Raw genomic sequence first — 13,628 nt, 5'->3', positions numbered from 1 at the left:
AGCGCAGAAAAGTCCGCTGAAGTTATCTCCGCCCTCGGATTTTCAGTCAATTCGTTTGAAAATGCTGCGGTTGAAATGGTATATCTGTGATAGGTTCTGTATCTGAATTTCAAATCTCAACGATAATTTGACAATATAAGGTACTTTTTATTGTAATATCTGAGTAGTTTGAACCAAGTATCTTCACGCGTAGTCAGAGTGGTCGTTCAGAGTTTGTTGACTTTACATCTGAGGCAGCATGGTGACTTCATCAGTACGATGACGTGACAAAGTTAGTTATACATTGAATATAGAACCATGAAATGCACCGGAGGGATGTTACTAGGTATACATGAAACTATACATTTAAAAATATCCGCCGGTTTACTGAGGGTGTATATGCATTTTTTTCTGGAATACTGTTTCTAAATTCTCATCGGCATACTTATTTAATTATGTAGCTACCAATTCCTTGATTCCAGAAATCAGAGATAGCGCAGCATTGCCTCGCAAAAGCGTATTTTGCAGTGTTCATCAGTGATAACATCGAATGCCTTCTACGCCTTGAAGGATGTTAGTTTCCGAATTATAATATTTAACATTCCTGACAGGTCTTCGGAAGATTTTCGCCAATAGTATGAAAACTGTAGCATGAGCAGTATTTATATTTTATTTTGGTTCGTCTGCACATTCGTTTTATTTTGCCGAGCGAGGAATAACCACTTCGAACGCACTGGAAATTTTGTCAAGCTGTTTTGGGATGGCCCCGACGGATCGTGTGAGGAGCCGACAGATAAGGGTTACGCCGAAGACGGCTGTGCCGTCGGCTGGATAAAGAATAGCAGCACTAAGCTGCCCCAAGAAACATCGGAAAATAAGTCGGGATGTAGATATTTCCAACGAACCGCGCTGTGGCGTTGCCCGAAGTCCACGGCTGATGGTAAGTGATTCATAGGTCGAGAAAAAGCACGATTGCTTCCATACGTGCAAGTTGTGTGCGTTCATGTCGTTATGTGTTGGCTAAATATGTAATTTCCGGTGTTGCGCAACGCTGTCGTTTGCAATCGTATAGTTGCATTTTGTGATCTAGCTGATTTTGCGCACTTGCGCATCGCACTCAATCAACTTTGTTGGAAAAGAATGGCCATGAGAATTGTGAAGTAGGCTATACTGCAACGATATAATGCTTGAACGCTGATGAAACAATTAATCGAATACTATACATTACATTGGCGTATGGATTGTCGATCTTAAAATTATAGTGATATCGATAATGACAACGCCGCAATGGAGCTTGAGATCTTCAATGTCACATGTCACGATTACTGCGATTTCGGATATTTTAATAGATACAGTACCGACCAATCAATCACTTTATTCACGATTTCCCCAGTAGATATCTATGTCGTCAAGTATCGTTCAGTATATTTCATGTAAGTTAACTTCCTCAAGCCATTGATTGGAAAACGTTTGCACTAAATGCGTTTATAAATTTGCAGGACTTACGTTACGTGTTCTGTATTTCCTACCACTCATATTCTTTTCCTTCTCCATTGTACGGTTGATCTACTCGTTGAGATTTGGTTTTCCAAAATCCTATATCGAACCGTGGGAAATATTAGGAATATATAATATCAATTTATAATATTAGGAATGTATAATTGTTGAATACTGGTCTACTAATTTCCACTTTTTTTCAGGTTTCGGTTTTGACAACTGATTTTGACTATTTTTGGGGCGCTGAATCCGAAAATGGCCTCATATTTTCTCTATCACATCACGTTTTTGAGATATAAAATATCCCGAATTTTTCAACAAAATCAATTTTTCGCCCCAAAGTTTGAAAAGAGAAATTCCAGATGCTGCTCGTAAAAGAAAGTCCCTCAAAAGAGCATTTTAAGCTTATAAGTGAAGAGTTCATATTTTATGAAGCTCTTTTTTGACTGTTTCTGAGCCCTGCCCAAGTCCCTTTGAGTCAATTTTTGGCACTTTTCTATTTCTGTGATGTCTGTCATCAGAATTTCTGCACTCCATTGGAATGTCTATGTGCTGTGCATATTATGTGAACTGTAGGCTATACAATTCAATTCAGATAAAACCTTGTTACTGTCCTATCGAGATGTTTTAAATCGAAATGTAACCGAAATGTTTTTATTCCTAGGCATGAAATTTTAATCAAGACAACGCTAATTTGTGTGAATATAATATAGAATGCTTGTTGGCTAATGAAAGCTGGATTATTGCAGGTAAAACAGTATTTTACTGCATCAAAATTCCTTGTTTTGACAACAGAGGGGGTCAAAAATTGATTTTTCTGTTTAAATTAGGAATATTTCATAACTCAAAAACGTGATGTGATAGAGAAAATCGAAGGTCATTTTCGGATTCAGCGTCCCAAAATAACTATAGTAAAGTAACCAAAGTAAATATAAACTGAGGATATGCAATTACTTAGTTCTACGTATATGTGAGCGATACAGCGACTTCTTGCGTGTATACTTAACTCTATATTCGTTCATCGGTTCAAAATCAATGACCGATCAATCTGTATTTCGGACATCTAGCAAAATTCAATGACGTCAGCATGCCTCATACTTGAAAAGGCAATTTGACTTGAACTGTGACTTGACTCGTGACTTGACTTGACTTGACTTGACCCGACTTGACTCGAGTCACCTCCAAAAATCGAATGACTTGACTTGACTCGAGTCACCTTCGAAAATCGATTGACTTGACTCGACTCGAGTCAAAATGTGCAATGACTCGAGATGACTTGTGACTCGAAGGTAGTGACTTGATCCCAACACTGCTATATCCCCAATCCCCATGACTAATCCACATTGGCTGTATAATGATGTTACATTACAAGTACAAATTAGAAGGTATATTCTATCCTCCGGCGGTTATCGGTAGGCTACACTATGCGACAGGTATCTAAATAAGGAAATGATTTCGTCTCAAAATTGCGGAAAACGCAGTGGTCAAGGGAAATCGCTATAGAACATCAATAGAGCTCGCTGTAAATTTAGAAAATGTTGGGTTACCATTAGGGCCATTTAAAGTCATTCAAGTCATATTTTTTCTATGCATCAGTAAGTCGTGAAATCAATTCTAACGCGAAAACCACGTCCCTATGGGGTATATTAAAAAGTTATAAAGTCATATAAAGTCACATTTTCCTGGTTAGGTCATATTTGAGTTATAAAGTCATATTGTTGTATACTTTAAATAGAAAGTGCCAATTTAAGCGGTGAAGCAATTAGGCAGTAAGAAAGTAAGGCAATTTCTGATTGAACGAAGGCAATCTGTAAGGTTAGCCTACATAACACTACAGTTACAGACCTATGAGGTCACACATTGCATTGTGTTGCTACACAATCTGTTTTACTTCTGTGCACTGAAGTAGGACGTCATTTGAAGTTCAGTCAGTGGGTAGGCAGGCTAAAAAGCTCTATCTTGGTCTACTTATATAAAAATACATTTGGATTTGAATAAAATAGTATTTACGGTGGGCACCACTATAATAAATAATTGAAGAATTGGTCACCGAAATATGCCTCCACTACAACAATATTTCAAACTTGATACTGAAAATGGAAAGTTGTACGCAGGGCCGTAACTGCCGCACCCCAAACCCCCCAATTGGGGGGGGCTCGAAGGGGGCCCAAAATTATTTCATGAGTTAGCATAAATTATAGAGTACTTTTTGAAAATTTGTACAACTTTTTCGAAAATTTTTCGCGCTGCGCGCGATTTCAAGTTGCCAAATTTCTTCATTATTGGGTACTTTTCCCCCAAGAAAAAATACGCAACATTTATAGAAATGGGCATATCAGCGTTGGCCATTACCGCGCCACGACGAACCAAGACCATGCAATATGCGACTCCAAGAAGTGTGCCAGAACGACCGGCAGCGAGAAAACTTCGGCCGAAAGGGACTGCCCTTATACTGACCGAAAACTTCGTTATATATACAAATTACACATAGGTTTAATTGTCCATACGTGCCTGAATGACTGGCGCCGAATGCCATGGCAACCTGAACCTTAGAAGACAAATACCATACCGCAGAGAAAAATTATATCGCAATGAAGAAATAGCCTACCAATTTGAAATCGTGTGTACTTTTAGTTTAGTACGTTTGGGCGATTCTATATTTTTGATATAGCAGACAGGAGGTCACGAAATAACATCATGTAACGAAGTCATACCAACGGGTACGCCCGCCCGAATATGTTTAATTATTATTTACGGGCTCTAAAGTTTCGAAGCCACCTCACTAAGCTATACCGGTAAATATGAGTAGAGAGGACAAGAAATTTATAGCAATATATATGCAATTCCCGACCTTATTGACCGATTTATCATGAATTATCGAAAATTTTAGCGCATGCCGCTGACTCACGAAACGGTACCACTATAACGATACCACTATAAAAGTGAACAACGTGATGGGGGACGGTTTATCACCTATTGGAAGCCCATGACTCAAGTTTTTTTGGGCCCTGACGAAGTGCTGTATCGTTCCTGTGAACGGGTATACACCCGGAGATGTTTAACCATTTTTGAGAGTTCCTACCTTTTCAAACACACCTCACTCAGCTCTACCGGTAAATCAGATTACGAGAGCAGAGAGAGAGGGTAAAAATTAATAGCAATATATATGCACTTCCCGATCATATTGACCGATTCATTCATGAACTATAGAAATTTATTCGCGCTTTGCGCGGTCAGCTGAGAAAAGCTAACGCACTAAATGGACACCCCAAATAGATAATATGTATCGGTAAACAGCGTACAGCTTGAGGGGGGTCTGGGGGGCGAACCCCCCCAGAAGTTAGGTTTACCACCATATGGGGGGCCCAAGACCAACGTTTTGGGGGGGGGCCTGACGAAGTGCTGTTACGGCCCTGGTTGTACGTACACCATCAGAGCGGCTAATGCTGATCTAAATGCCCTTGATTTCAGAAAAGATCCGCTTGAGCTCAAAAATTACATTACGAAGCGATTGGACAAAAACGATATGAAACAAATTATGGAGCTACAAAGGCAAGACATTTCACCAGCGCTGAATGCAAAACTGCAGAAGTGTCATCCACATCAGCGTCTGCGGAGCGCTCATTTTCCTTACTAAAGTCATTTTTACGTCCAAATTGTCACTTTAAAGACTTCAACATTCCACACTACATGAAACTGTACTACAACAGTGGTTTAAAATAAAAATGGATGTGTATTACTGTTATGTTGTGTATGTTTTACTCGTCAGTTCCATGAGTGACGTTGGTTACATGTAAAAATACACTATTTTCACATAAAGTCATATAAAGTCATATTTTCCATAAAATAAAGTCATATAATTGATTTTTTACGGTCATATAAAAATGGCCCTAGTTACCATATGTCCTTCTTTTTCACCTTTTTTTCATTTTTAGTCAACACAAGATTTCCAGTAAGTATTTCAAATCCAGCTGTTTTCAATTTCGGTGAACTAACTTTTATGATTTTTGAAATGTGTCCTTCTTTTCCGGATTTCAAAATATGGTAACCCTAGAAAAGTTATATACAAACGACCCCTATATTCCTATGGAGTCATTTTGAAAACTTACGTGACTTTTAGAAATGCGGTGACACGACTTGATCCTAACAACTGCTGTTTACTCCTAGATCCAGCCGTCCGCTGTTGGAAATCTGTGTCGTCGTACATGATACGGCCCGCGTGCGCTGGCGTGTGGCTGAACTGGGGCTCCTGCGACGTGTTTTGCGGCCAGGGAAAGAAAACCCGTGTCAGATTCGCGGCCGTAGGCGATAGCTCCTTCTCGGAAACGTACGAGCACCGCCCGTGCCAAATCAGAGCGTGCGGGACTTGGACCAACTGGTCCAGCGAGACAAAATGCAACAATGGAAAATGCAGTAAAACAGTCCGAAGGCGGTGTGTGTATAATGAATCGCTGGCAGATATCTCGTTTTGCTCTGGAAAACACGCCGACGTTAACGAAACTGCTGTCACGATCCAACTACCTTGCCAGCCAGACGCGTTCCTTACCACACCCGCTATAACATCAACGACATTCCCGCCAACAACACAAACTATATCATCACAAAGTACGCTATCACTAAGCACAGGACCAACGGTAGATACCGGATACAGCACCGATAAATCCACTGACGCGAACACAAGTCTCTTGTTGAATCGAGCAAACAATACATTCGAAGCGAAAAGCGATTTATGGATAGGTTTAATCGTGGGACTGCTAATTGCGTCAATTCTGTACGCCGTCATTTCTCTGGTCTTGCATAGAAGGAAAGTGAAGCGCAGAAAAGGAGACTGGAGCGGAGCATATTATGACACGCATCTCGCGAAATGTGACGTCATAGAAGGAAGTGACAAATCCGGACGTGGGAAAGACCCCCTGCTGGGAGACGAGACGATGCGCAGTCTCGTGGAACGTAGCTCGACGTTTGAGAATGGCAATTCCGCCGGCAACTACTCAAATCAACCGTGCGTAGATGTGACAGATCCGCTGTATTCACACATACCTGCTTTGACAGAGGCAGCCACCGAAAGCCCCACTGCTGGCGGTAACGTGAAATTCCAGCAATCAGCCGCGGCGAGGTTGGTGTCTGTGGAATCCGAAGACAACGAAAACCGGCCGGATATGTTCGATGACGAAAGCGACGTGTTTGATTCCGAGGAAGAGCGTGACGTACTGCGGACTCTGAAGCGGCCTTCCCCGAAATCCAAACGGAAGACGCTCTCTCTGAAAAGAATAAACGCCGCCTTGCTGAATGCCTGGGTGACCTCTGATGCGCGGCAATCGAACGGCAGCAGTGACGTCGATAGCTCCGCGCCGAAACTGAACTCACAGTCCTTTTCGGTAAGATATCAGTCCGTCGGACTACTACTTTTTCGATGTACTCCGCCTACTGCTATAGTTTAGGTAGGCCATGGTGTGCATAAGTAGGTTTAATACTTGCTCATGTGGTTATGTTCTATGCTACTTTCACTTCATCTTTTTTCAATTTGGATTTCGAAAGTATAAATTATTGGTTTCGAGATAAGTTTTTATCACTTTTGTGCGTGGAACTGTCATAATAACCGCGTGAAATATCCCTTGTATCATTAGGGCTCTTCAAAAATGACTCTTTTCTCAAATCGAACTGGCTACTTGATAAAATTTTTAGGTTACCTGATTAGCCTACACACAAAATTTGGTTCAATTCCAGCCAGTAACCGCTTTGCTACAGGAGAAGGAAGTTTCTATTTATCATTTAAAAATAAATAATAAATAATTTGGAAATTTTCTGTTCACCCCATGAAAGTGTTAGGCTGTCTATAGAAACGATGCTCGCCAAATTTGGTTCAATTCTAACCAGTGAAAGCGGAATTATTTCCGTCGAAAATTTTTGATTTTAATGAAATAGTATTTACGGTGAGCACAACTATAATAAATAAACAAAGAATCGGTCACCGTAAGTACTATTTTATTCAAATCCAAATTTTTCGACGGCTAGTTATGGCTGTTAGCTAGTGATTTGAGTTACTGCCGCGCCGGCGACCAATATCACTCGCGAACTCTATGTGTACCCGACTCAAACTCTTGGATTGTGCCATATACGTCGCTCAAAGAGCATTGCAGAGCAGACATGGCGACGCCCATATCACAACGAAGTTTTTAAGGCACATTGTCTTCCTGATCTACGGCGCGAAATGAACTGCCGTGGACGTGACGTTCACAATTACAAACTGTAGTACCGTGTACCGGCGATAAAATGTATGTAGGCGTGTAGAGCAACGTTATGTTACCGCCAAATACTTTGAGAATTGAGAAATCGATCACTGATCAGATCTTCGGAGTCAGTGTGATAGTTGCATTCGATTAATATCAGTTATAATAAATTCTAAGCTATATTTAAGATGAATTGCGTTATCAATGGTGAGGCTTGGCCCGTCTGTCCCTAACCTCTCGTTTCGAGCTTCATGTTCGAAGAATAAATACCAATTTTTACAGAGAATTGTGGCGCACACTACGAATTCGAATTAGCGAGTTCGAATTAGTGCTACCATGACGTCACGGATTTGTCAATTGTGACGTAACAGTTGAATGTCATGTATGACTCTTTAGGAGTTAACATGGAAAAATTAGGGCCAATATGGCTCTTCGGACAAAAAAGGTTCCCGACTCCGGGTCTATATATTTACGGAGACACATGGGCGATTACCGTTCTTAGTTAACTGCTCTGGAATGTATGTATCGAAAATTATATTGCGTGTTGTTCACAAAAACTCGATTTTAGCTCTGGATAACCAATGATGGCGTTACAAACGCATCCAACACGACCGGTATGACGTGGAATAACGCCTTCGCAAAATTTTGAGGGTTACCGGAGTCGGTTCAAAATACGTTTGTTGTTGCAGTTATAGGCGATTGTCTTGCGTACTGGTGTGGTTGCGTGTCTTGTGTACTCACTCAAACAAACAAATAGTCTTGGGTAGTGTGGGGAATGAAGACTCGGAATAAATCTGAAGTGGGGAATGACGACAAGAAGATTGGGAACCACTGCTCTATACCAAACCAACTTTTTTAAACTACGAACTTAATGGGCCTATTCGTCAGATGTATTGCATCTGGAGCATCACATCTCCCTAGTCAAATACAAACAATCAAAGTGAAAACTTCAGTATATTGAATAATAACTGATGATGCAAAATCCAACTAGTGACAACAGCGTGGGAATTACGGTTGCGTTTAAAAGAAAAATCAATTCAAAATAAATATGTTTAAGACAAGGCCCTTGTTCAGAACATGTTTTTTTTTTTAATTTTCAAGCCATGACATCACGAATATTTAACTGTGACTTCATAGTGGAGTGACATTGACAATTGAAAATATAGCGCAAATATATCTCCTTTGACGAAATATCTACGTACTGTAGCTGTTAAACCGACTATATTGAGGGTTCCAACCATCCCATATCGTATATCGGGTGGTAATATCCGTAGGCATCATGTTTGTTGTAAAGTATTTTCACAAACATGGCATAATTGTACAACTTGACAAAAACACAATTTTGTTTTTTCAAAAAATGTCTTCATTTGTTTAAAACACGGTTTAAAGCATGTTTTAAACAAAAAGTCTTTTAAACAACCATTTGTTTAATATACAACCCTAGTGGGAATAGTAGATTCTCAACGCACGTGATTGAATAGTTCGAATCTGTGTTTGGTAGACACGTCACGTGTACAGGTGTACTCGTGTAGCGCTGAATGTCCTTCAACAAACGTCACGATAGCACGCTATGTCACCGGAAAACGGATTGCTACTGTCGCGAGAAAGTGAACTCATTTTACATGTATGTACTATATTCTTTAAAGGCATGCCATCAAAGGCCCAACGCATCACGAATACGAAGGAAGTCCAATTCAGACAGCATATCATCACTCAATCTATCGACGTCCGGATACAACTCATCGGTGTTTGACGAATCAACTGACGACGAAAATGCTGCGGTGGTCAGCACGAGACGACGAGAATCGAGCATTAGGTATGTAAACGAAAATAGGTTATAGTCGCAGCCAGCTGATGAATTAATCGGGTTGGCACGTGACATTTACTGCTTTCATCCTAATTACCAAACCGTCACGCAATATATGAAATGCGGTTCGTGGAAATTTGAGCATGCGTCATTTGAGTGTTTGGGTTGAAGTTACGGTTATGTCTGGGATTGGGTAAGGGTTAAGGCTCAGATTGGTGACGGCATTTGGGCTAGTAGTAGTTTGGGGGTTGTAAAAAAACCATGCTCAAGTCTTGTATGCTCATATTGCTCAACTGTCGTTTTTCATTGTATCGCATGCTCAAATGTGTGGCAGCCATAGACAATCATCAGTTTCTGAGTAAACGTTCAATGTGCATTGTGCAACTCAGCAACTGTACACTGCGTATTTGATCGTGATATCGATTGCGCCATCTCCCGATGAAAATCGGTTGCGTATGTAACGGATAAGATTGAGCAGAAGTCTATCTTTACTCCCTAGTCCGTACTATATTATTCATCTATTCAGAACGACAGTATCCTTCGAGAGACCGCGTTTCCCTGAACGCATGCAATATTCGTATGACCACACTGGGTCTACCCAATAACGTGCATGAATGATGAATTAATGTAATCGAAATACTCAACTATCATGTACAGTACACGGCGAAGAGAACATAAATAATGAACTTCACTGCTACAATCATGGCTCATCAGATTCACCCTTAACCAAGCGTTGAAAACTGTGACTCCGACTCCTTAAATTGAAATCAAGTGACAATTTTCAACCATTTCCGCGCTGATCCGATCGCAGTGACGTTCGCCAGACACGTAGCCAGAACATACGTGAAGAGAATGGATATAAATTTGGGTAGGAAGACATTTTCAATACCGAAAGAAGCAAAAGTCTTTAGCGCTATTGTCACATCGCATTCACGATGACGCGTCACAAACTCCCGTAATTAATCAGGACATGAGCCCCGTATTCTGACAGCAGCCATTCATTGAAACGAAGGTTGTTGTTGGTCGTGGTATTCATGGTGTTTGTCGACGACTATGGTCATTTACACCAGGACAATTTTCTTCATTTTTATTCCATAGCCGCCGACTTTTAGAACGGCCCACTTCTAGGCTTTTTATAAGACACCGCTTGCATGGACGAGATGGCGATGAGGACCCTAGATAAATTTGCAGCACTTGGGTAGTAATTCTGGAGTAGACGTCGGCCTCCACAACAGCAAGTGCAGCGGCTCCCTTACCTTTGTCGTCGCGACGCATACGTAATTACTTGTTTGACTAATCGTAGCTTTCTAAATACTTACGGGTGTTGACTAGTTGTTATAAAGACCTGTCCACTGTCCATTCAAGCTCTATAGAAGTTCTTGTACAAAACCCAACCACTAAGTTGACCGGAACGGGATTTAATGCACTTTACTTGAAGTCTTAACAAATGAAAATAGTTCTATTTTTAATGAGACACTTGATGGCCTAAACCTACTTGGTGCACTTACTGCACATCTTAATAAGAAATTGTTAAGTCTTCATTTTTCTTTTTGTATAAGATGTTCGGTTTGTTTATGCGGATAAAAGTCACTTTGTAAAAAATGTGTGCGGATGTTTCTCACAATTGTTGAAAAGCTCTGATTTGCATCATTGACGGTTAGATAGACTTGGACAACCAATACTTTCTCACTACAGAAAATCAGCAAGGCTCCTGCGTAGAAAGCTGTCTAGAGCTCGGGGTGATAAAGTGTTTGCAAACTTGACGATGCGCGAAAACAGTCACACCATTCCTGACGGCTTGGACAATTCGGACAACCTGCTACACGCTCCCTCGTCAGCTGAATCCACTGAACCAACTCCGCCGTGCCAACCCAAGCAATTTTCAACACTGAAGCCAGTCCGTCGGCAAGGGCCGTCTGTGCTATTGTCAAGAAACGATCGACTCATAGTCATCGAAGACGAATACAGCTTACCAATAGACGCTGTAAAACTTGCCAGACCAGTATCGCCGTACAATGGATATAAAGTGCCATTCGATGCTATTTGTAAAACTACTGACCCCACTTGAATATGTATAGGCTATCCTGCGATGTTATATACCTCAGCTCCGTGTCGAGACTCGCGCTTGGTAGGCTATGCAAAATTCAAAATCACTGTTTCGTATCTTTAACATGTTGCTCACTTTTGTCGTAGTCTAATATACGTACATATATTCTAACATACTCTACGTGTATTTGCATAGATATAATAATGTGTGGGATCGAGTTATCGGCTGAGTCGAGCAAGTGTCTACATTACGCCTACGACAATGTCGGTGCTTCCATGATGGGTAATTCCGAGCAATGGTCAGCAGAGTAGTATTTCACTGTTACAAATAGGGCCAAATTTAATGTGGTGTAGGTAGTAGAGTCAGTATACCCAGTAAGAGAGAGAGTTTAATCTACATTTATCAGTCGTGAAAATCAGTAGCTGGCTACGTTACAAAATTGGTATTTTGTGTTAGGGGTTAGGCAAGCTTGTGTTATGGTTAGAGTTTGAGATAAGGTCATGCTCATGCAGGGTAAATCGGGGACTGTCGGATAGCCGGCGTGATGCTGCTTCACACTTGAGGTCCGCCATACTTGACAGAGCGATGTGTTTTCTGTATTCCGTCCTATGGTAGGGTTACCACACGTCCCCCTTTAGGAGGCAGAGATGAGCGGATTTGAAATTTCTATGTCCTAATCCATTCCAAACTTTGAAATCCAAATCCTTAACTTTTTCTTATTCAAGTCCATGTCCAATCCTAATCTGATTCCAACTGGAAATTCAGAAAAAATACTAATTTATGCAATGGGGGGATTCGAAAATTTTGTTTAACAACCAACGATTCACTTGATTCAAGATAACTTAGTAACCATAAGTAGCCTACATCAATAAGTGATCTGAATAAAGTTTGTCGCCATTCGCCACACGGCATTTCAATCTCCAAGAAAATAGGTAAATCCAATCCAAATCCGTTCTGAAAAAAATGTCTAATCCAAATCCGACAAAATTTCACAAATCCTGTTTTTTCAAAACCTAATCCTAATCCATGCTCATCTCTGTTAGGAGGAATTGTCCTCCTCTTTCAGGTTTTTGAAAATGTCCTCCGAGGACGCCTAAATGTCCTCATTTTTGAGATTTTGTCCTCTTTTTTGACAATTTTTGTTAAATTTATACGTTTATACTTTCATTCAGTGTGCATGCCTCCTCTTTACATCGCCTAGGCCAAGGTGGGTGTCCGATTCCATAGACAATTAACTCCTAGTCGCTTCGACATCTTCCTTTCTTTTCATTGTATCGCATTTTTTTGTGGTGTATTGAACTGATAAAATTGTTAATAAACCAATGACGAATTTAGGGCAAATTCGACTGAGATACACTAAATCAGCACTGAAGTAACTTCGGCGGCTATTTCGGGAGCTGAGCCGGAAACTTGACTAATGTGAAAGAAAAACTGTATTTTGGGCACTGAGTGAGAAAGAGTTTACCTCTTTTTGGTCAACCGATCACGAAGTGGAAAAAAATACCATTTTCTCAAGATTTTCCTCCGGTATTCTAAGTTTAAAAACTTTGAAAGAGTGTCCTACTTTCCGATTTCCAAATATGGACCATATTTTGGAATCGGGAAAGGAGGACACTTCCTCCAAATTAGAAAAGTTAGTTGATCAAGACTGAAATCCGTGGATTGTGCTATTTTTGCTGTAAAATTTGTGGAGGTCGTCACTTTTGATCGACTCACGAATTACCCGCTCGAAGGCCGTCTGTAAGTTATTCTAGCTGAAAAGGGGGAGGAAGTGCCAAAAAGGATGACATCTAGGCGTCTTCGTTGGACATTTTCAAAAACCCGAAGAAGGAGGATAAATCCTCGTAAAGGAGGACGTATGGTAACCCTACATATTTGAGCCCCAAGAGGGACGTTTATATTATTGATCACTACACTACAGTCGTTTCGTCACCTGCTTCCTTTCTTTTCATGGTATTGCAATTCTTGTAATATCTTGAATCGAAAAAAAATATAACAAAGATGATGACGGACCCAACTCTATAATCGCATGCCATTACATACAGTTTTATTGAACAAAATTGCAATA

The 13,628-nt window shown here is 40.6% G+C and overlaps 1 protein-coding gene across 2 annotated transcripts; it reads left to right on the top strand.

The window, feature by feature from the left end:
* The first annotated feature begins 381 nt into the window (after nt 1-381).
* LOC145457077 (uncharacterized) lies at nt 382-11,735 on the top strand. 2 transcript variants are annotated; one of them, XM_080335242.1, is made up of 4 exons: nt 427-919; nt 5,644-6,854; nt 9,353-9,522; nt 11,209-11,735. In XM_080335242.1, the coding sequence occupies exons 1-4, from the start codon at nt 631-633 to the stop codon at nt 11,579-11,581; spliced, it is 2,043 nt and encodes a 680-aa protein (XP_080191368.1). In that variant the 5' UTR covers nt 427-630; the 3' UTR covers nt 11,582-11,735. The 2 variants fall into 2 exon arrangements, with proteins under 2 accessions (XP_080191369.1, XP_080191368.1); XM_080335243.1 differs by lacking the exons at nt 9,353-9,522; nt 11,209-11,735 and adding an exon at nt 6,942-7,134 and having other exon boundaries at nt 382-919; nt 5,644-6,891.
* Nucleotides 11,736-13,628: the final 1,893 nt, after the last annotated feature.

Source organism: Botryllus schlosseri, chromosome 15, assembly GCF_051294905.1.
Source record: "Botryllus schlosseri isolate E-star chromosome 15, Bs_hap1, whole genome shotgun sequence".
In the NCBI taxonomy this organism is placed as follows: domain Eukaryota; kingdom Metazoa; phylum Chordata; class Ascidiacea; order Stolidobranchia; family Styelidae; genus Botryllus; species Botryllus schlosseri.
This window is presented reverse-complemented; position numbering and strand designations above follow the sequence as displayed.

Bases quoted from the DNA above. Each gene is read 5' to 3' on its own strand.
- LOC145457077 (XM_080335242.1), top strand. From the start codon at position 631: ATGAGCAGTATTTATATTTTATTTTGGTTCGTCTGCACATTCGTTTTA. The intron at 920-5,643 runs GTAAGTGATTCA...GTTTACTCCTAG, and splicing joins CCCGAAGTCCACGGCTGATG to ATCCAGCCGTCCGCTGTTGG. The intron at 6,855-9,352 runs GTAAGATATCAG...TATTCTTTAAAG, and splicing joins TGAACTCACAGTCCTTTTCG to GCATGCCATCAAAGGCCCAA.